The sequence below is a fragment of the Felis catus genome, chromosome F1 (assembly GCF_018350175.1).
Source record: "Felis catus isolate Fca126 chromosome F1, F.catus_Fca126_mat1.0, whole genome shotgun sequence".
NCBI classification, from domain to species: Eukaryota; Metazoa; Chordata; class Mammalia; order Carnivora; family Felidae; genus Felis; species Felis catus.
In genome coordinates, this window is record NC_058384.1 from 67,467,068 (window position 1) to 67,486,279 (window position 19,212).

At 47.4% G+C, this 19,212-nt stretch overlaps 1 protein-coding gene and 2 non-coding genes across 4 annotated transcripts; all 3 read left to right on the forward strand.

Annotated features, from left to right (window-relative positions):
- Positions 1-2,496: 2,496 nt before the first annotated feature.
- KHDC4 (KH domain containing 4, pre-mRNA splicing factor) lies at positions 2,497-19,109 on the forward strand. Of its 2 annotated transcripts, none has more exons than XM_003999631.5 (14): positions 2,497-2,602; positions 3,105-3,321; positions 6,829-6,957; positions 7,307-7,386; positions 8,493-8,545; positions 8,817-8,980; positions 9,923-10,134; positions 10,683-10,743; positions 12,243-12,300; positions 12,528-12,781; positions 14,890-15,069; positions 15,956-16,068; positions 16,710-16,801; positions 17,809-19,109. In XM_003999631.5, exons 1-14 carry the CDS (start codon positions 2,565-2,567, stop codon positions 18,006-18,008), a joined length of 1,851 nt encoding a protein of 616 aa, XP_003999680.1. In that variant the 5' UTR covers positions 2,497-2,564; the 3' UTR covers positions 18,009-19,109. The 2 variants fall into 2 exon arrangements, with proteins under 2 accessions (XP_003999680.1, XP_019677981.1); XM_019822422.3 differs by lacking the exon at positions 2,497-2,602 and adding an exon at positions 3,553-3,646 and having other exon boundaries at positions 3,168-3,321.
- LOC111558455 lies at positions 9,213-9,341 on the forward strand. Its single transcript, XR_002739363.1, has one exon.
- Positions 13,497-13,628, forward strand: LOC111558452. The gene has a single exon (XR_002739359.1). It is a non-coding gene; the product is annotated as a small nucleolar RNA SNORA42/SNORA80 family (small nucleolar RNA).
- Positions 19,110-19,212: the final 103 nt, after the last annotated feature.

The following is a 19,212-nucleotide window of genomic DNA, read 5'->3' on the forward strand; positions in this document are numbered from 1 at the left end:
AGCCCCGAGTCGCGTCGGGCTCTGTGCCGACAGCTCGGAGCCTGCAGCCTGCTTCGGATTGTGTCTCCTTCTCTCTCTGCCCCTCCCCCACTCACACTGTCTCTCTCTCTCTCTCTCTCTCTCTCTCTCTCTCTCTCTCTCAAAAATAAATAAAATGTAAAAAGAAAAAATTCCAAGTTAAGACAGAAGTGGTGATTATCCATCTAAATGAATGGATAAACTGGCCTATCCATACAATGGAATATTATTTGGCCGTAATAAGGAATGAGGCACTGACACACGCTACCACATGAACGAACCTTGAAAACAAGATGCTAAGTGAAAGAAGTCAGACACTAAAGGTCACATATTCTATGGTTCCATTGTGTGAAATGTTCAGAATAGGCAATTCCAGAGAGACAGAAAGTAGATTGGTGGTTGCCTTAGCAAGGGAAAATGGGACGTGTCTGATAATGGGTGCAGGGTTTCTTTTGGGGTGATGAAAATGGTCTGGAATGAGATAGTGGTGATGGTTGCACAACTCTGTGAATTGAGTGCATAGAGTACCCTTTTATTTTTAATTTTTTTTCAACGTTTTTTATTTATTTTTGGGACAGAGAGTGGCAGAGCATGAACGGGGGAGGGGCAGAGAGAGAGGGAGACACAGAATCGGAAACAGGCTCCAGTCTCCGAGCCATCAGCCCAGAGCCTGACGCGGGGCTCGAGCTCACGGACCGCGAGATCGTGACCTGGCTGAAGTCGGACGCTTAACCGACTGCGCCACCCAGGCGCCCCTGTTTTTATTTAATTTTTAAGTAGGCTCCGCGATCAGATCAAGGAGGGGCTTGAACTCACCACTGGGAGATGGAGAGTCACGTGCTCCACCCATGGGCCAGCCAGGCCCCTCCCCCCCCAGTACCCTTTAGAAAAGGGTAATACGATTCACAAATCACAAATTTTTTTAAGTGTAAAAAAATAATGTAATTTCAATCAGACTCCCAACAACATTGTGTTTTGGGGAAAAGGGGCAACAGGAAAACGATGGTGTTTAATCTGAAATTCTTTGGAAAAATACACCTGTCAGAATGGGCCATGAAATATAGATGAAAATCGGTTTGCCCTAACAGATTAAAATTGAAATAGAATTACCCAATAAAAACGCCGTAGCAAAGGAACAAACGGATCAACGCAAAAGAACGAAGAAACGTAATAGCGTATATATAAAATTTCATACATGATAAACGTGGTGTTCGGATGGAAGGGGCATTTATTAAATGCTGAAGGGAAAATACTACGAGTTTGGCTTTCAAATTAACTTGTATTTTATTAATCCTACTGTAACGCCCAGAGTCCAAGAGACCCCAAAAAACGAACCACCAGAGTCCAGAGCCAAAGCCAAGTGGCAAGGGTCGTTTATTGCAGGCTCGAACCCAGTCCTCCGCCGCACTCGTTGCCGGTGACGCTAAGAGGCCCCGAGTGAGATTTTTACAGCCCTTTTATAGACAGGTACAAACAAGTCATGGGGAAATCAGGGATTTTTCACAGTTACAGAGCTGCAATTGGTTGATATTTAAATTTGAACACTTAGCAGCCTTCGATTGGTTCCCACCTTTAGGTCAAACCACAACTGGGGGTATGGGTATCTCAATGATTGGTCAGGAATACACGGGCGCGCCAAGCAATTGTACAGAAGTGGAACAAGCTGGTTAAGTTTCAGTTTGCTTAGGCCTCTCACTACCAGGATATAAATTTATTTGAAACACAGCACTCCATGCTAGTCGTTCAACCTATCCTAGCAGCTTGAAGACCCACCAAACGCCGTCGGTCCGCGGCGTCCCGGCCCCAGCCCCGGCGGGGCGCCCCGGCCCGCCCCCCTTCACCTCCGCCGTCCACGACCCACTTCCAGCCCAACCCCGGCGGTGCGCCCCGGCCGGCGACCCTCACCTCCGGGGTCCACAACCCACTCCCAGCGCCCCCAGGCCCCGGCGGAGCGCCCCGGCCCGCCCCCGCCCCTCCGCTCCCGCGCCCAGCCGCCGGCGCCCCCTCGCGGCGCGCCCCCGAGGCCCGGCTCTGAAAGCAGTGGTTGGCGTGCAGACGTGAAACAACTAGAGAAATTTCTCACATGACCTTTGGGACGCATCATTTGCCGTTTCCTAAGCAGGTAACTGAGTGAAGCGGGCCAAAGTGGCGGGAAGGCTCTCTCCCTGGCCAGAGGCTGGGCCTCCACACAAACGTGGCTGGACCGGGGAACAAACTGTTTAATTCCCCGACTCTTGCGTATTGTCTTGTGGGCTACCTACTTGCCCACAACAAACATGGATTCTCCTCGCCCCAATTGCGCCTTGATATGCTCTTCGGCAGCCATCTTTCTCCAGGGCAAGCCGAAAGCAGGAAGGTCACACCCTACCTGTCTCGGATAATGCCAGACGCCTTGAAATCAACAAGAGTCCAATTGGAACCGACGCTTTCACCGGAACGGCTTTTCCTCACGACCGGAAGGGGCTGTGCGTGAGGGCGTTGGGGGCGGAAGTGACGGGAAGGTGGTAGTGGGGTAGTTGGCGGGTGGTTGAGCAGAGCCGGTCGCCATGTCCGCGGGGAGCGCGACACATCCCGGGGCCGGCGGGTAAAGCTTCCTGGGCGAGGGCATCGCGGCTCGCACGGGGCAGAGGAGAGACGGAGGGACCGTTGGGAGCTGCGTATGGGTGTGGGGGGGCGTTGAAGTGGGAAGTGTACGTATTGGAGGGTTGGGCTTTTGGGGAGAAAGACGGTGAGCAGGCCTTGGGGCCCCCGAAAAAGGCCGGCAGGGAGCAGAGGGAGACGGAAAGCAGGGACTTTTCGGAAGGACCGGCCAAGAGGAGGGGCAAAACGGGGGCATGTGGGACAGAGTGGAGTTTTCTCAGAGGGGTGATGGAGTAGAAAAGAAGTAGATTCTGGAGTAGGGTCGAAATTAGTGAGGAAATACTGCAGTAATTGTATAAAGAGAGGTGGTCATTTTAATATTGATAAGAGACTTGAGGGTGTAAAGAGGACACGATAGACGGCAAATGGGGTGCTAAAGCGTAGTAAGGGAAAGAATAACATGAATAAAGCTTTGGGGCCCAATATTTTCCTCTTTTTCCCGGTAGGCGCCGCAGCAAATGGGACCAACCAGCGCCAGCCCCCCTTCTCTTCCTCCCGCCGACGGCCCCAGGTGGGGAGGTTACCAGCAGTGGGGGAAGCCCTGGGGGCTCCACAGCTGCTCCCTCTGGAGCCTTGGATGCTGCTGCTGCTGTGGCTGCCAAGATCAATGCCATGCTCATGGCCAAAGGGAAGCTGAAACCAACGCAGAATGCCGCCGAGAAGGTATTTGAAGTTGAAGGGACTCTGCTAATTGCGATGTTAATATGGGTTGTTTTGTAATTGTGCGATCCAAGAATCCTGTGTGTAGAGGAGAAAACCGGGACCCAGTAATTTAAGGATCACTTAGTTTTGGAACATATCAGATGATATTTTGTCATTTGTTTTTACGAGGCAGCTTTGGTTGGTTTGACTACATTTACGGATCAAATAGCTCATTTTTGTCTTTGTTCTTAGTTCGGCCTGCTATCTACATAATCATTTAAAGCAACGATGTAGTATATTTTTCACCACATGTGCATTTTCCCTGAAGTCACATGAGAAAGTCCAGGTAAATCAGTGAGCTTTAAAATGTCTCTAGTCAACTCTGCTCAAAAATACGTTTATAAAATGTCCTTTATAATTAGAATCTAATGAACGTCTACAGTGTAATTAAACATGAAATAAAATGAACCGTTTATATGATGGTTGGTTTGCTGTTTTCATACAAATTGGTCATTTTATAGAATTTGGTCATTTTATAGAATTTGGTTGTTTTATAGAATTTGTGGTATAACTAAAATCTCACCACTAGACTGGATCTGAACTTTGAAGTCTTTAACTTATCCTGTAATAGGAAACCAGAATCTTCTACAGGACGATGCATATAGTGGCTGTTTGTAGTGCTAGAATGCATGCTTTGCACTTAAAAGAAACCCTTATAATTTTAAGGGATGGATTACTGTCTCCAGTTTACAGAGGATGGAAATTGGGCGTGCGTGCGAATGTCAAGTTGTGTAATTGTGTAAGATCTGTCATGGTTGGCACACGTGTGACTTCAGAGTCGCCTCGGACAACTGGGTGTTTAGCTTTTGCTTGAAAGCCTCTGGAGTTGGAGAATTCAGTGTGTCCCAAGGCTGCTTGCTCCATTATAATTCTCATTTGAAAAAAAAAGTTCTTCCGGGGGCGCCTGGGTGGCTCAGTCAATTGAGGTCATGATCCAACTTCGGCTGAGGTCATGATCTCATGGTTCGTGGGTTCAAGCCCCATGTCGGGCTCTTTGCTGACAGCTCAGAGCCTGGAGCCTACTTCCGATTCTGTGACTTCCTCTTGCTCTGCTCCTCCTCTGCTCATGCTCTGTCTCTCTTTCTCAAAAGTAAATAAACATTTAAACAATTAATAAAAAAATAAAGCTGACTTCCATAGTACCTGTGAAGAAACGAGTTCTGTGTTTGCAAATGCAATTTAGGTGAGCAGCGACTGTGTTAATTATAATTAACACGTTGTGATTATTTCACAATGTAACCGTATATCAAAATATCCGGTTGTTCACCTTCGGTATATGTACACAATTTTTGTTTGTCAGGTATACCTCAATAAAGCTGGGGGAGAAAGGAAAATACAATTTTTTGTTAGCTGTCCTGTGTATGAGTATGATATCAACAGGCCATAATCTGTCTGGATGTTTAAATATTCAAGTTCGGCAGAATTGGTGGGAACTTCTAGTGAATTGGAAGTTCGTTATTTTGTAGTTTGATGGTTTGCAAAGATTGAGTCCGTTGTCCGTTTGTAAGTTTTACAAGGAGCTATAACACGCTGGTGATCATGGAGTGCTTCTTGAGTAAAAAAATTCTTAATACTGATGTGAATCACTTATTTTTTTTTTCTCTAAAAAGCTTTTGAGCTCAGCAGGCGGCAGCACAGTGCACAAATAGTGGATTTAGAATCAGAATATCTAGATGTGAAACCCAGGGTCCTCGGTTCTTGGCCTTAGATATGTCGTGGAGCCCCAGTTTTCCTCATCTGATGGGGTTGGTGACATGTACCTGGGTGGTCCCCGACAGTGGCTGCTGCCTCCTGTAGCTATTTAAATTAAAATTTGAGTGAAAAGTAAAATTTAAAATGGAGTTCCTCGGCAGGGCACTTGGACACGAGGCTGACGGCGCCCACGTTGGACTGCCAGGTAGCTCCCACTGCCGGACGGCACTGCCCGCACCTCTGAAGGTGGCCCCGGGGTTCAGGGAGGTGAGGTGTGCTTGAGCCAGCGTGCTGAGTGGGGGGCTGAACAAAGATGAGATGTTGCTGAATCTAGTTTGTGTCCGTGATTTAAAAACGTGTCTGATGCAGGGGCGTTTGGGTGGCTCAGTGGCTTAAGCAGCCGACTTCGGCTCAGGTCATGATCTTGCGGTTCGTGGGTTCGAGCCCCCGCATAGGGCTCTGCGTCTCCCTCTCTCTCTCTGCCCCTCCCCTGCTCATGCTCGCTCTCTCTTTCTTAAAAATAAATAAACGTTCAGGGCGCCTGGGTGGCGCAGTCGGTTGGGTGTCCGACTTCAGCCAGGTCACGATCTCGCGGTCTGTGACTTCGAGCCCCGCGTCAGGCTCTGGGCTGATGGCTCGGAGCCTGGAGCCTGTTTCCGATTCTGTGTCTCCCTCTCTCTCTGCCCCTCCCCCGTTCATGCTCTGTCTCTCTCTGTCTCAAAAATAAAATAAACGTTAAAAAAATTTTTTTTAATAAATAAATAAATAAACGTTAAACAAATATTTAAAATGTATCTAATGCATAAGGAAGTAAACTGTATTTTTATCTTCCTGGAGCAGATTTGTGGGACATTGGTCCAAGGCAAGAAAAGTTTGGGGAAGGCCATCTTGGGATGAAATTTTTCTTGAGTAACTCCAATCCAGCTATCTGGAGTTGCCTACAGTTGAAGTTGAAAGAAGCCAGATCAGATTTTAGGATTTTGCTTGACTTTTCATCCATTCTCTTAGTTCTTTAGTAGAAAGTAACGGGTTGTCAGGTAGAACTGACGGGTGTTCCAGGTCACTGCAAGGATGGGATTAGGTGAACGTAAGGTGCCATGGCCGCAGCGGTGGCACAAAGGCAGCGTCCGGTTACACAGGTGAGGTGCATGGGTTGCTGGACTCTGCCCTGTATTTTTTTTTTTAACTTAGTTTTTACATTTATTTATTTTTGAGAGACAGAGCACAAGTGGGGGAGGAGCAGAGAGAGGGGGACACAGAATCCGAAGCAGGCTCCAGGCTCCCGGCTGCCAGCACAGAGCCCAACGTGGGGCTCGAACCCACAAACCGGGAGATCACGACCTGAGTCGAAGTCAGACGCCCACCCGACTGAGCCACCCAGGCGCCCCTGCCCTGCATTTGACTGCACGTACGGCTAGCTGGTTGAGGTGCAAAGCACCATAACTTGGTCTTGTGATTTTCCCCGTGCAGATGGCAGCGTAGGGTTTCTGGGATCATGTGATCGCAGAAACCCACACGTGGCTGAGGTTACAGAGAGACCTGAGGGTTGCCTTCAAGTCAGTTGACAATACTCGATGTCAGTTCAGTGAGGTTTTGTTTGCTCGTTATGTCGTTTTTGCAGAACGACCCAGGCGTGTTTCCAAAGTGTGTTTGCAGGCAGGTTTGGGGAACGGTAAGGTGGTGGTGGGACTTGGGAAGGGCCGGTTGTAAATTGGACAGCAGAAAGATACTATTTCATCTTACAGTCTTTTTGATCTAATTACTCTTTCTTGGTAGCTTCAGGCTGCTGGCAAAGGCCTAACTAGCAATAAAAGCAAGGACGACCTGGTGGTGGCTGAAGTCGAGATCAATGACGTGCCTCTCACGTGCAGGAACCTGTTGACTCGAGGGCAGACTCAGGATGAGGTGGGGAGATGTGGGGCCTCTCTGGGGACGGCGGTGGCTGGGCGTGGTCTTGTGAACGCGGAGAGCGGAGTCAGATATTGATTAGCGGGTTTGGGTCATAATCTCCAAAGTCAGGGTTGGGTTGAATTAACTGCAGAGGAACTTTCTAGTGAAGGTGAAGGAGCCGATATGGGTGGACTCCCTGGGTCAGCTTGAGCTGGAAGCGATTTCCGATACGGGAGGGATTCCCGTACAGACGTCATTCCTGTCTGTTGGTGGAATGAACGCATGGGGAGAATCCATCCCACTGCCTGTCATCGAAGTCGGTCAACTGCCACATCATCCTTTTAATAGAATGTTTCCTTTTCAGATCAGCCGACTTAGTGGGGCCGCGGTGTCAACTCGAGGGAGATTCATGACAAGCGAGGAGAAGGCCAAAGTGGGGCCAGGGTGTGTATGCACGTCCTCTGCTTTGGGAAAAGATTGGACACGGGCTCACGTTAGTGTGTGTTTCATTCTGAGGAAATAGGTGTAAATATTTGGTCAGCAGCTTGCTAGACGTACACGCATGCTTCGTAGTAGAACTTGGGAACGTCTCAGACGTGCGTAAGGAGGGTCGGCAGCTCTCGTCCTTCCTGTTGCTCTTTGATTTTTCATTTCATGGGTAACGTTTTCTTAGAGGAAACACGTTACGGGAAAGTGTAAGATGAGACAGTTGCTAACATTTAATGACACGCTTCTAAATTTTTGTGTGGGAATGTTTCCCCCAACAAAAGGGCGTGTGTTTTGTTGTGATCTCCGTCTAAAAAACATCCTTTTGTCCGACTCCTTGCTGTGTCCAGGGTGGCTGGATTATCTATGTAAACATCTCGTCCCCTTTAGTTCCTCTCTCCCATTACTCGGTGTTTGGGGGCGGGTACTCAGGCAGTGCAACATTTTTCACGTTGGCCCAGACCAAATATAATTAGGAAGCAAAACTTGCTCCCCACCTGAGACAGTATATTGCAACTGTGTGCACGTCGGTTGCTGTTTTGAACTTTTTTGTCTTTAGACACAGCTCTTTTTTGCTGACAGCTTGTTATGAACTGTATGGTTATCGAAGATCTTCTCTGTGATTACAGTCAAAATCTGAATCTAAGCCACTTTACATTCAGAGTCGAGAGTTGCTTTGGTTGCGGGCCTCACAGCCATGGGTCTGTGCGCTCCTGTCACTGTCACCCCGGTCATTTGGATAGACGAGCGTGTCTGCACGTAACCTGTTAGGCAACAAAAAGGAATTTTCTCAAACACCCGGTTATCTTGGTTGACTAGATCCCCGTATTCAGGAGCCCATACGAACAGATTTGGTCCTGTGTGGGCTGGCTAACGTGAAGCAACCAAAAAAGTTTATTCAGCCTCAGCTTTAAACCACGTTCTTAAAAATTAGCAACAGTCATTTCTGTGAATATAGTGCCTTTGCCTTACTTGGAAAGTATAAACGTTACAAATTCGGTGGCCCATTTGGTTCCTTTGGTTATGACCAGTGTGGGATCATCATTTTGTATTTCTCTTTATAGGGATCGTCCATTATACCTTCATGTTCAGGGCCAGACACGGGAATTAGTGGACAGTAAGTAACGGTTGGGCTCACATCTGCTTTTTGTGAAGGGCAAAGTATAGGGCCCTAAGTAACAAGTTGGCAGAATGTTCCCGGGCTGTGCTAACTCGTGTGTATGAACCGCTTACGAATGGGCTGGGGGTTTAGAGAGGCTGAGAACCACATACTTGGGGATCCTCTAAAACGGATTAGTACATGGGCACCTGAGCGTTGACCTTTGTCACGAGCTGGTAGTCCTTGCGTTCATCCCATTGGTATAACATCGCACCCTGTTTTTCCACAGGAGCTGTAAACCGAATCAAAGAGATCATCACCAATGGGGTGGTCAAAGCCGCCACGGGGACGAGTCCAACTTTTAATGGTGCAACAGTCACTGTCTATCACCAGCCGGCGCCCATTGCACAGCTGTCCCCAGCTGTTAGCCAGAAGCCTCCCTTCCAGTCAGGGGTATGTTTGGTGGAGAGATCCCCTAACAGCTTTGCTATTTCTGTAAAATTGACATAGGCCACAGAAAACGGGAGATGAGAAGAACATAGAAAATTTTGAAATTCTGACCTGAGAGTTCCCTGCTAGTGCTGGCCTGGTGACGCGCCCTTTGGAAAGGGCGTTGACGCAGTCGAGGGCACACCGTTCGCTGTGAAGTTAGTGGTTTGGTTCTGTGTCTGTAAATGTGACGGCAGCTGGAGGACTAAGAAGGCTGAGTCTGGTGAAGCAAGACTCTGCTGATACAATCCTCCTAGAGAACAGGGTGGGCGAGAGCAGCCCTCACTGGAGGACACCACGGGGCTGACTGCACGACCCGACACGCCGCTATCGCGTCCCGGGAGACCGCACCGGGCTCTCCCTGCCTTGCGGTGGCCTGGGCCGTGGGCGTGCTTCCTGAGCCGCGAGTCTTTGCTTTATGCCTGTTTTGCTGAACTGAGGAAGGTGTTAATGTTCTAGGTAGGTGCGTGGGATAGGCAGATCTCATTTAAATTAAGTTACTATAGGGGCGCCTGGGGGCTCAGTCGGTTAAGCATCCGACGCTTGACCTTGGCTCAGGTCATGATCTCAGGGTTTGTGGGATCGAGCCCCACGTCGGACTCCATACTGACAGCGCAGAGCCTGCTTGGGATTCTCTCTCCCTTTATCTCTACCCTCTCCCCTGCTTACGCACTCATGAGCACACGCACTCTCTCCCTCCTTTTCAAAATAAACGTTAAAAAGAAAAAGAATTTAAGCTGCTTTGTAAAGTTTATTTTTATAGGCTTATGGTAGAAATCATTTGGAGTCCTTGTTCTAACAGTGACTAAAGGTATCTGGAGGATTAAAGTCTCGCACATAATCATTTTCAAGATTTGGATTTAATTATGTGTCATGTTTAATCTGAGGTGTTCTGTTCTTCCACAGATGCATTATGTTCAAGATAAATTATTTGTGGGTCTAGAGCATGCTGTGCCCACTTTCAATGTCAAGGAGAAAGTGGAAGGTCCAGGCTGCTCCTATTTGCAGCACATTCAGATTGAAACAGGTGCCAAAGTCTTCCTAAGAGGCAAAGGTTCGGGTTGCATCGAGCCAGCATCTGGCCGAGAAGCTTTTGAGCCTATGTATATTTACATTAGGTACGTGTGGATGGGTGGGGCTGAGGACATTTGAATGCTTGTCACCAGATCAGTACAGGCAGGGATAATTCAGAAGGTGTAAGAAAATAGGTTTAATAAACCTTAACGTGAGGGACTTAGGTCAGTACTAGGAATAATCAATTTGTAGTTACTTAATAAGAATGATTGAAATAGGAGGTGGAATTGCCTTTTTTAGTATTCAGGTTCTTGGGTTTTATACAATCTCTGACCCTAAAGTAGCTGTGATGAGCCTAAAGTAACCTTTTTTTAAACCTACGACAGTATTCGTGTACTTTATAGTGATTTTAGTGGCTTTTAAAAGTCTTGTGTCAAGAAGTACCATAACTCAGAGAGACCGAAAAGTGTATGTCTCGATGATACTGGTTATATCTTACAGGGCTTCTATTACGTTATTTTGTGATTTTCAGAAAGTTAGATTTGTGCTGCATTAAATGTATTAAACTTATAAACAGTATACGAAGTGAAACACGATTCTGTATCTTTTACTTTTCTCCTCTTTGAATTTTCTGGGTCTTCTTTCTTTGCAGCCATCCCAAACCAGAAGGCCTGGCTGCTGCCAAGAAGCTCTGTGAGAATCTCTTGCAAACAGTGAGTTCTGTTCGATTGTCTGATACGCAGAGAACTGCTGTGTGGGGCTGTGTCTGAGCCCTCTTCCCACCTGCACTGGTTTCCGAGGGCTTCAGTAACAAGTTGCCACTGACTAGGTGACAGAAACGTATTCTCTGACTGCTCAGGAGGCCAGATACGCAGAATCCAAGCGTGGGCAGGGTTGGCTCTTTCTGAACAACACCCTGCGGGAGAATGTTCCACGCCTCCCCCGGCCTGCAGCCCTTTGCATTTTCGCCTGGTGTCAGCAGAGCTCCGTTCTCTGTCCCGGTGACACCTGGCCTACTCCTGCCTCTCCTTGTCCATCTGTCTCTCAGAAGGGTGGCAGTCCTCGGATTTAGGGCCCACTGGAATCCAGTGTGACTTCATCTTAATAGCGTGTATCTGCAAGACCTTGTTTCCAAATAAGGTCACATTCTGGGGTTTTTGGCAGACGTGACTTTTGAAAGGACACCATTTAAACCACACTGTTCTGGCCACTAACATTCTCTCTAAGGAAGTCAAACTACCCTAGCATGTCCTCGCTGGTGTGCGTTTTCTTCTTTAGGAGGCATTTCAGTATGGAGTTTTGGAAATGTGCAGGCCTTCAGTGTGAAATCTCAATGTCCTCAGTTACTTAAGTAGACGATACTTTTAATCTTGGTCAGGTTGTTTGCTGTGGGCCTTCCAAGTTCTTTTCAACAGTAAGTTTGGCTAAATAAGGGAGGAAGGTGGAACTACGATGGTTTAAAACCAATCGGCAGTGCTTTGGCCTAATTGCTTATTTGAGTATTCTTTTTATTCTGTAGTCTAGTAACCAAAAGTTAAACCGGGAGGCCTCTTTGCGTAGCACCTGATGGAAACCAGGTTTGGGGTTGACTGTTCAGCGTTGTGTTATTTGATACGTAAGGGTTCCAAACTTTTGGGAAGCTGTTTGCTTTGCTTCTGCAAAGTAACCTGATTTACCATCCTTTGTATCAGACAACTGCCCTGACCACCCCCTGGCTTTGTCTCGTTGCTGCGTGCGGCGACTCAGTGGGATGCCCAGAACGAAGAATTGGAATTGGTGGGGGGAGGAGGGGGGACATACTAGCTCTGTGCTGAGCCTTGAGCTCCTTGAGGACAAGTCCGGCAAATAAAAGAATGAATGATTTCTCATTAGTTACATGGACAATTTAGGAACTTCCTACCTTCTGTATCTGTGTGGCTCTGGATGATTTTTACCTCAGAGTTGGGTCTCATTTGGGGGATTTTAAATAATCTCTACACCCAACATGGGGCTCAGATTCACAACCTTGAGATCGAGCGTCACACACTCCACCCATTGAGTTAGCCGGGCGCCCCGTGCCTTATTAAAATTTAGAGTAAACAGGTCTCAAATAGGTTGAGATACCAGTGGAAATATTTTAATCCCCGGCTGCTTTAGTCTCAGAACCAGACCCTTGTAAATAATCCACAGATTGGGACTGTCCCATATGAATTTGTCTTCCCTTCTCTTGCAGGTTCATGCTGAATACTCTAGATTTGTGAATCAGATTAATACTGCTGTACCCTTACCAGGTGTGTATGTCTCAAAGTGTTTAACGAAGATAAATGCGTTGTTAGCGGTATCTGTGTGTAAAATAGATACTTAAGGCTAGACTAAGCGTGCCAGGGCACTCAACCTAGGGTGATTTGAAAAGCCATTCGTACCTCAGTAGTTTTCTTCCCTAGAGATTAAGTTAATATTCAGCTAAAATGTCTCATTCTGCTGCAGCTGATTAAACACTTTTTTTCTTCCCCCTCAGGCTATACACAACCCTCTGCTATAAGTAGTGTCCCTCCTCAGCCACCATATTATCCATCCAATGGCTATCAGTCTGGTTACCCTGTTGTTCCCCCTCCTCAGCAGCCAGTTCAGCCTCCCTACGGAGTGCCAAGCATAGTGCCACCGGCTGTTTCACTGGCACCCGGAGTCTTGCCAGCATTACCTACTGGAGTGCCCCCTGTGCCAACACAATACCCGATAACCCAAGTGCAGCCTCCAGCTAGCACTGGACAGGTAGGACGCCGGGGCGGGAGCCGGACGCCGCTGTGCTGGGGGAAGCCGGGCGGGGGAGGGGCGCGGACGCGGCGGCGTCGTGGTGCAGAGAGAGCAGGTGTGTAATTTTGGTGCAGCGGGAGGGGTTTTCTCCCGTTCCTCCTGCGTTCCCGCCACCGAGCTACCCGAAGGCTTCGGGGGACAGCGTGCACACACCAGTGTGTTCGTCCTCAAGTGTGTGGCACCGGCAGACCGGTGTGTAGAAGAGGGGTCGGCCAGCTTCCTCTGGAATGCTGGCCGCCAGCTAGGTTGGGTGTTGTGGGCCCTGCGGGCTCCGTCACGCCTGCCGTGCCCGGTCGGCGGGCGCACGCGCGGCCCGAGACGATACCGAGTGAGTGAGCGTGGCCGGGCTCCGGGAACACTCGAGTCGCAAGTGTACAAGGGCCACAATCGTAGTTTGCCTGCACCTGCCTCCGGGAGAGGGGAGCCAGCCCACGCCACGCCTCCACGCGTTTGGAACGGAGTCCCTAAGCTTCGAAGGAAATCCACCATAGGCAGGGGTTCCTAGGCCAAGGGCTACATGAGCTTTGCCAACTTAAGGATCGTAAATGCTCTCACGGAATTCTCAAACTGTAAGAAACTAGAATTTTCGGAAAGGGTAGGCAGCTAGCTCATCTGGACGGATGGTGTCCGACCCTACGTCCATCAGAGAGCAGAGGGAAGCTAGTGAGTGAGCGCACGGTGATTGATGGCGGGCCCTTGACCGTGGGCCTCTCAGAGTGGACCCGTGCCAGAGGAAGTGCAGCCCCGAACCATTGCCCAGCCTCCTGATCGGTGGGCTGTGAGCACTGAAGGGGGCTGGACAGGGAGAAACAGCAGAAGACTTCGCTGAATTCTGGCAGGGACCCTGAGGCCTAATCACGTGCCTTCTGTGTTTGGCAGAGCCCTAGTTCTCCAGCCGCGCTGGAGAACTTGAGCCGTTCTTGAGCCGCGCTGGTTTGTGACCGGAAATGTACATGGTGGAGCGGGCTCTTTAGGATTGGGCTTGAGAGAGCGGGCGGCCCGGGCCCCTCATGCATTCCCGGGTTTGAGCTGTGCCTTCCTGGAATATAATTCAGCCTATCCAGGCTTTGGTTTCCTTATGGAGAATGGGCGTGGGACGCCTGGGTGGCTCAGTTGGTTGAGTGTCTCTCGATCTTGGCCCAGGTCAGGAGTTCAGGCCTCCGAGTTGGGCACCGCCCTGGGTGTGAAGCCTACCTTAAAAAAAAAAAAAAGAAAAGAAAAAGAAAATGGGTGCAATGATAATATCTCAGAGGCCGCAAAGGTTAATTGAGGTGACCCACGTGTTCAACAAGTAATGGCTATTTGATAAGACTTGTCTTATCTCTCTAATGCGTGCTGGGTCAGTCCTTATTCCTTTTTGGAACAATCTCTTAAAACATTAGACTCCCCGGGGCGCCTGGGTGGCTCAGTCGGTTAACCGTCCGACTTCAGCCCGGGTCACGATCTCGCGGTCCGTGAGTTCGAGCCCCGCATTGGGCTCTGCGCTGACGGCTCAGAGCCTGCAGCCTGCTTCCGATTCTGCGTCTCCCTCTCTCTCTGCCCCTCCCCTGTTCGTGATCTGTCTCTCTCTGTCTCAAAAATAAATAAACGTTAAAAAAAAAAAATTAAAAAACATTAGACTCCCCGTTGCTATGACAACTTACCCACGGAAGTGGCAGATGGACTTGCCTTTGCCACGAGCGTTGGCAGTCTTTATGATCCAGAAAGAGCTAATCGCGTTGATTAGAGGAGCTTAAATTGGAGAATGTTTGGCTTGTAACTTCTGAACTAAGTAAGTGGCTAGAATTTGTATTATTTGTTGGTCACGTTTGCTCCTAATCGCCCAAGTGCACAGCAGATTTTTCCGAAGAGTTGAGAGCACCTTAGAGATCGTCAGTTTTGCATTTCCCTACCGTCAGGGTGGGAAGGCTGTACTGTCACCAGATGATACAGGAAGGAAACTCGCGACCAGAGATACAGGATTTCTAGGATACATGTGCATCATTAAAATGTATTGTAACTATTGTGTCCTTAAACTGGCTGGGCATTCTCACACCATTTTTCCCCTTGGTTTGTTTTGGTCCCAGAGTCCGATGAGCGGGCCTTTTATTCCTGCTGCTCCTGTCAAAACTGCCTTGCCTGCGGGCCCCCAGCCCCAGCCCCCGCCCCCGCCCCAGCCCCCACTCCCAACTCAACCCCAGGCACAGAAGAGGCGATTCACAGAGGAGCTACCAGATGAACGAGAGTCTGGACTTCTTGGATACCAGGTTAAATAAAATACTTTTACTTTCCTCCCCATACCCTACTGTATCTTTCCTTTAAAGAAAGAAATTCACATCTATGCCAGTTGCTTTCCCAATAACGAGGATTTCTGTTTTCTGGAATCCATATAGATTAGGGTTTTTTCCTTGGGGGATTAACTGAAAGCAAGAATGAGTCCCTTTGGGTGGGTTTGTCTTTGGGGTCAATATGATAAAATCCAGAACTCCACATAGAGAGAAGTATAGGTCTCTTATGACTGGCACCTGGAACGAGTCGTGTAGATTTCTGCACTTCCTCTTACACAGCACTCTTGAAAGCCTCAGATAGTTCTCGCTTCCCTACACATCTCACCAAAAGGTATCATTCTACCTCCCAATAGTGGTTTGTATTTAAACCTTAGCTCCCAATTTACTGTTCTGTCTCTCCATAAGAAAGAGTGATTTTTTTCCTCCAGTCCCCCACCGCCTGCAGAAAAAGGTGGCCAAAATGTGATTCTGTGCATATAGTCATTCGAGTATAGGGTTTTTAAAAATATTATTAAAATGTTTAGTTTTGGTGCAGTTTTGTTTCATCAGGAGAAGCACCTGCGCTTTTTGCCAGAGTCCTTGAAGCCTTCTTTGAAACACGCTTTGAAGCATTTTTATAGTTCTAGATGGAGAGTTGAAAACAGATGCAGGTAGCATAATCAATCATGATGTCCCCGAGCAAGTCCTCCGTAGAGAAGAGTGATCTCTGTTTGGGCCGTGGTTACGCCCCAAATCCCAGAGAGCTATGTAGTGCAGATTACTGCAATTGACCAGAAAGACAAGGCACTTGACAGTTACGTTAAGGAGCTAAAGTCTGTACAGCAGTTGTAGATTTGCTAATGCCACTGTATTTTTCTGCTCATAGCATGGACCCATTCATATGACTAATTTAGGTACAGGCTTCTCCAGTCAGAATGACATTGAAGGTGCAGGATCGAAGCCGGCAAGTTCCTCAGGCAAAGAGCGAGAGAGGGACAGGTAAGTTCGTTGGAGCGGAATTACATGAATGTATTAAGACGTCCTCTGTTTGCATCGTTAGTGAGAATGGTCATTGCTGTGGGCTTTCCGTGTTCTAAAACTGTAACGAGATCCTTTGGCTCAAATAAGCTCCTGTTCTTTGTAACGGATACGCTAATGGAGAAGAATAGGACGCGCCTCCCAGTCTCCGGGCCGCTGTACTCGACTTTGAATAATTCAGTGCTTGTTCATTCAGGCATCTTCCTTTACCTTCACTGCCTGCATCTTGGCCGTTTTCCTAAGCGTAGGCAGGGACAGGAGTCTGACACAAGCCAAGTTTGCTACTCAGAATCCTAGAACCTGGTGGGTTGAGGTACTTGAACGGAGGCCCGGCCTGCCACCCGGGGCTCGCACTCTCCTGTGCCATCCTTTGAGCCTTCACTAGATGAGCCTAACTTCTCCCAGCAGCGCATTCTTGTTTTGGCCCGGCCCAGCCTGGCTGTGTAGACAGGCCTTACAGTCTGACAACTTGATGGTAGCTTGAAGGGTGGGGTCAGGCGGAAGGGGTAGAAGTGGATGGTTACCTGCTTCGTGTCTGCTGGACAGGTTCTGGATGGATTGAATCTGTCTGAAAGGGCTGTCACATTTTTTTCTCCTAACAGGCAGTTGATGCCTCCACCAGCCTTTCCAGTGACTGGAATGAAAGCAGAGTCTGATGACAGGAGTGGGTCTGGGGCCGGAGCAGGGGGCCATGGTGAGTGAGGTGTAGCTGGGGACACTCGGGTGGCTAAGACTGTTCCTAAGCTGTTAGTTTTCTGACCTGATGTTCACTCAGATGGCACTCATTCAGGTGTTTAATCCAGCTTCTAAAATCTACAGGCTAATGAGAATACTTGTTTTTATTTAAAAGGACGACATATAGTTACACGGGCTTTAATTTTCAACCGACGTGTGTCTAGGAAAGAGTTAGTTAACTTACGTTTTATGCATAGCATTAAAGCCCTAGGAAATACTAATGATTGGTAGGTCAGTTCAAAATTTTGTTGCCTTTGTTATCTGAATACCTGGAGGTAATCTGATGCAGACTTGAGGACTGGTATTTCGGGGCACGTGCCTGGCTCAGCCAGTGGCACATGTGACTCTTGATCCTGGGGTCCTGAGTTCGAGCCCCATGCGTAGAGCCTACTTTTAAAAAAGATGGATTTTTCTTTGTATTGGGAGCTGAGCTCCTTCTCTCTGCATAGCTCTATCGATTGAATGGTCAGCCTGTGGCTGTTGAAAAAGCATTGCCTCTTAGTATCCCAGAACTCTAGATGTGTAGAGGAATATGGGGCCACTCGTGTTCTTTGCCTGTAGTGATAAAAGTGAGCAAAAGAAAATACATTTTTTTTCTTTTCTTCTTTTTTTTGAACTCTTTAAAAGGTGAAATATTAGCCTCCGGAGACTCACTTGCTAACTTTACTTTTTTTTTTCTTTTTTCTTTTTTTTTCTTTTTTTTTTTGTGTTTCTTTTTTCTTTCTCTGTTTTCTTACATGGTTCTGGTGGACTCACATTTGCTGATGCTGGTGCTGTTTTTCGTGTGATCTTCAACGTTTTTGGGTGACCATTGACCCTGTGACCTCAAAATGGTGTCCAACTAACCAATTACAATTAACATCTTTTTTTTATTAACGAATTTATGGTATTATCTTTTTTTTTTTTTTTTTTTTTTTTTTTTTGTCTTGGTGGGGAACGGGGTTGGGGTTGTTTTCTCTATTCTAGATTATCCAGTCAAGAAGATGAAAACTACGGAGAAGGGATTTGGGTTGGTGGCTTATGCTGCAGATTCATCTGATGAAGAGGAGGAACACGGGGGTCATAAAAATGCAAGTAGCTTTCCACAGGGCTGGAGTTTGGGCTATCAGTACCCTTCGTCACAACCACGAGCTAAACAGCAGATGCCATTCTGGATGGCCCCGTAGGAAACAGCGGAGCAGAGCTTTGACCCTCGGTGACTCTCTTTAGCAATAATGCATGCGTTTGATTTAATAAGACTCTGGGGCCTGTACCGGAAACCATCTTGGACCTTTGCAGAAGTTAGAGATGCAGCGTCTCCTTTCTCAAAGTGTCTCGTTCTTTTTACAACATCCCTGTTTCTGCAGTGGCATAGCATCTGTTAACATTTACTTAGAATCACAAGTTTGTCTCAGAAGCTTTTTAACAGTTGGTGAAATGTGCTTGTTCAACAGAGCATCCCAACAGGGTCATTCCCATATACATTTGACCTGGTCCAGCCTTTTCCACATGAATGGCCCCTATTGTGACGAAGAGAAGGTTTTATTTGTATTTTACTACTGTTTGGTCAATTTTGATAACAACTGGTTACAAACGACGCCTTACTATTTATTAGTGGGGAAATGATCTTAAGACCATCCTTTCCTTTCAGCACCTTTAAATCTAAGGACAATGCATCCCTGTTTCATTTTTGCATTCTTTTCTGTTTTTGGAAACTTCAGTTTTACTAATTTAAAACTGTTGGATATAGCTGGATCCTGAGTAGGAAGATTAAAGTTTTTTGTTTTTTTCTTCTTCCCTGTGTCTTTTTACTGGGATGAGCCAAAGCTGGCACCTTCGGGCACTCTTGTCTCAGAAAGCCATTGCTGTTTTTATTGCCCTTCTAAGCTCCATGTCGTCAGCTGGGTCAGAGAAAACTGCTTGATCAAAGCTGGTCAGAACTCCTCACAGAAATGAAACACAGTGGTCTGCCTCTCAGAACTGGTTGCAGCTCAAATAGAGAGATTTGACCGCTCAGTAGGATGGATGGCGGACTTAGTGACTGAAATTGCAACTTGTCCTTTTTCTTGGCATTACAGGTTTTGCCAAAAGAACTTTTTTGTATCAAATATTGACGTGTGAAAGAAGGAGCTAGTCTGCTGAACCAGGAGTAGTTTGAGATACTGAACTGTCATTTTTGCACATTTGAATACTTTGCAGGCTGGCTTTGTATAAACATATTCTCTGGTTTCCTATATGTTGTAAATATTTAGACCATAATTTCATTATAAATAAATGTATAAATATTCTGTTGTGGTTTCTCTGTTCTCTTCTACAACCCGTCCATATGCTAAAATGTATAAACTTTTACTGATAGCTTAGTGGAATTATAACCCACCAGAAAAATACATA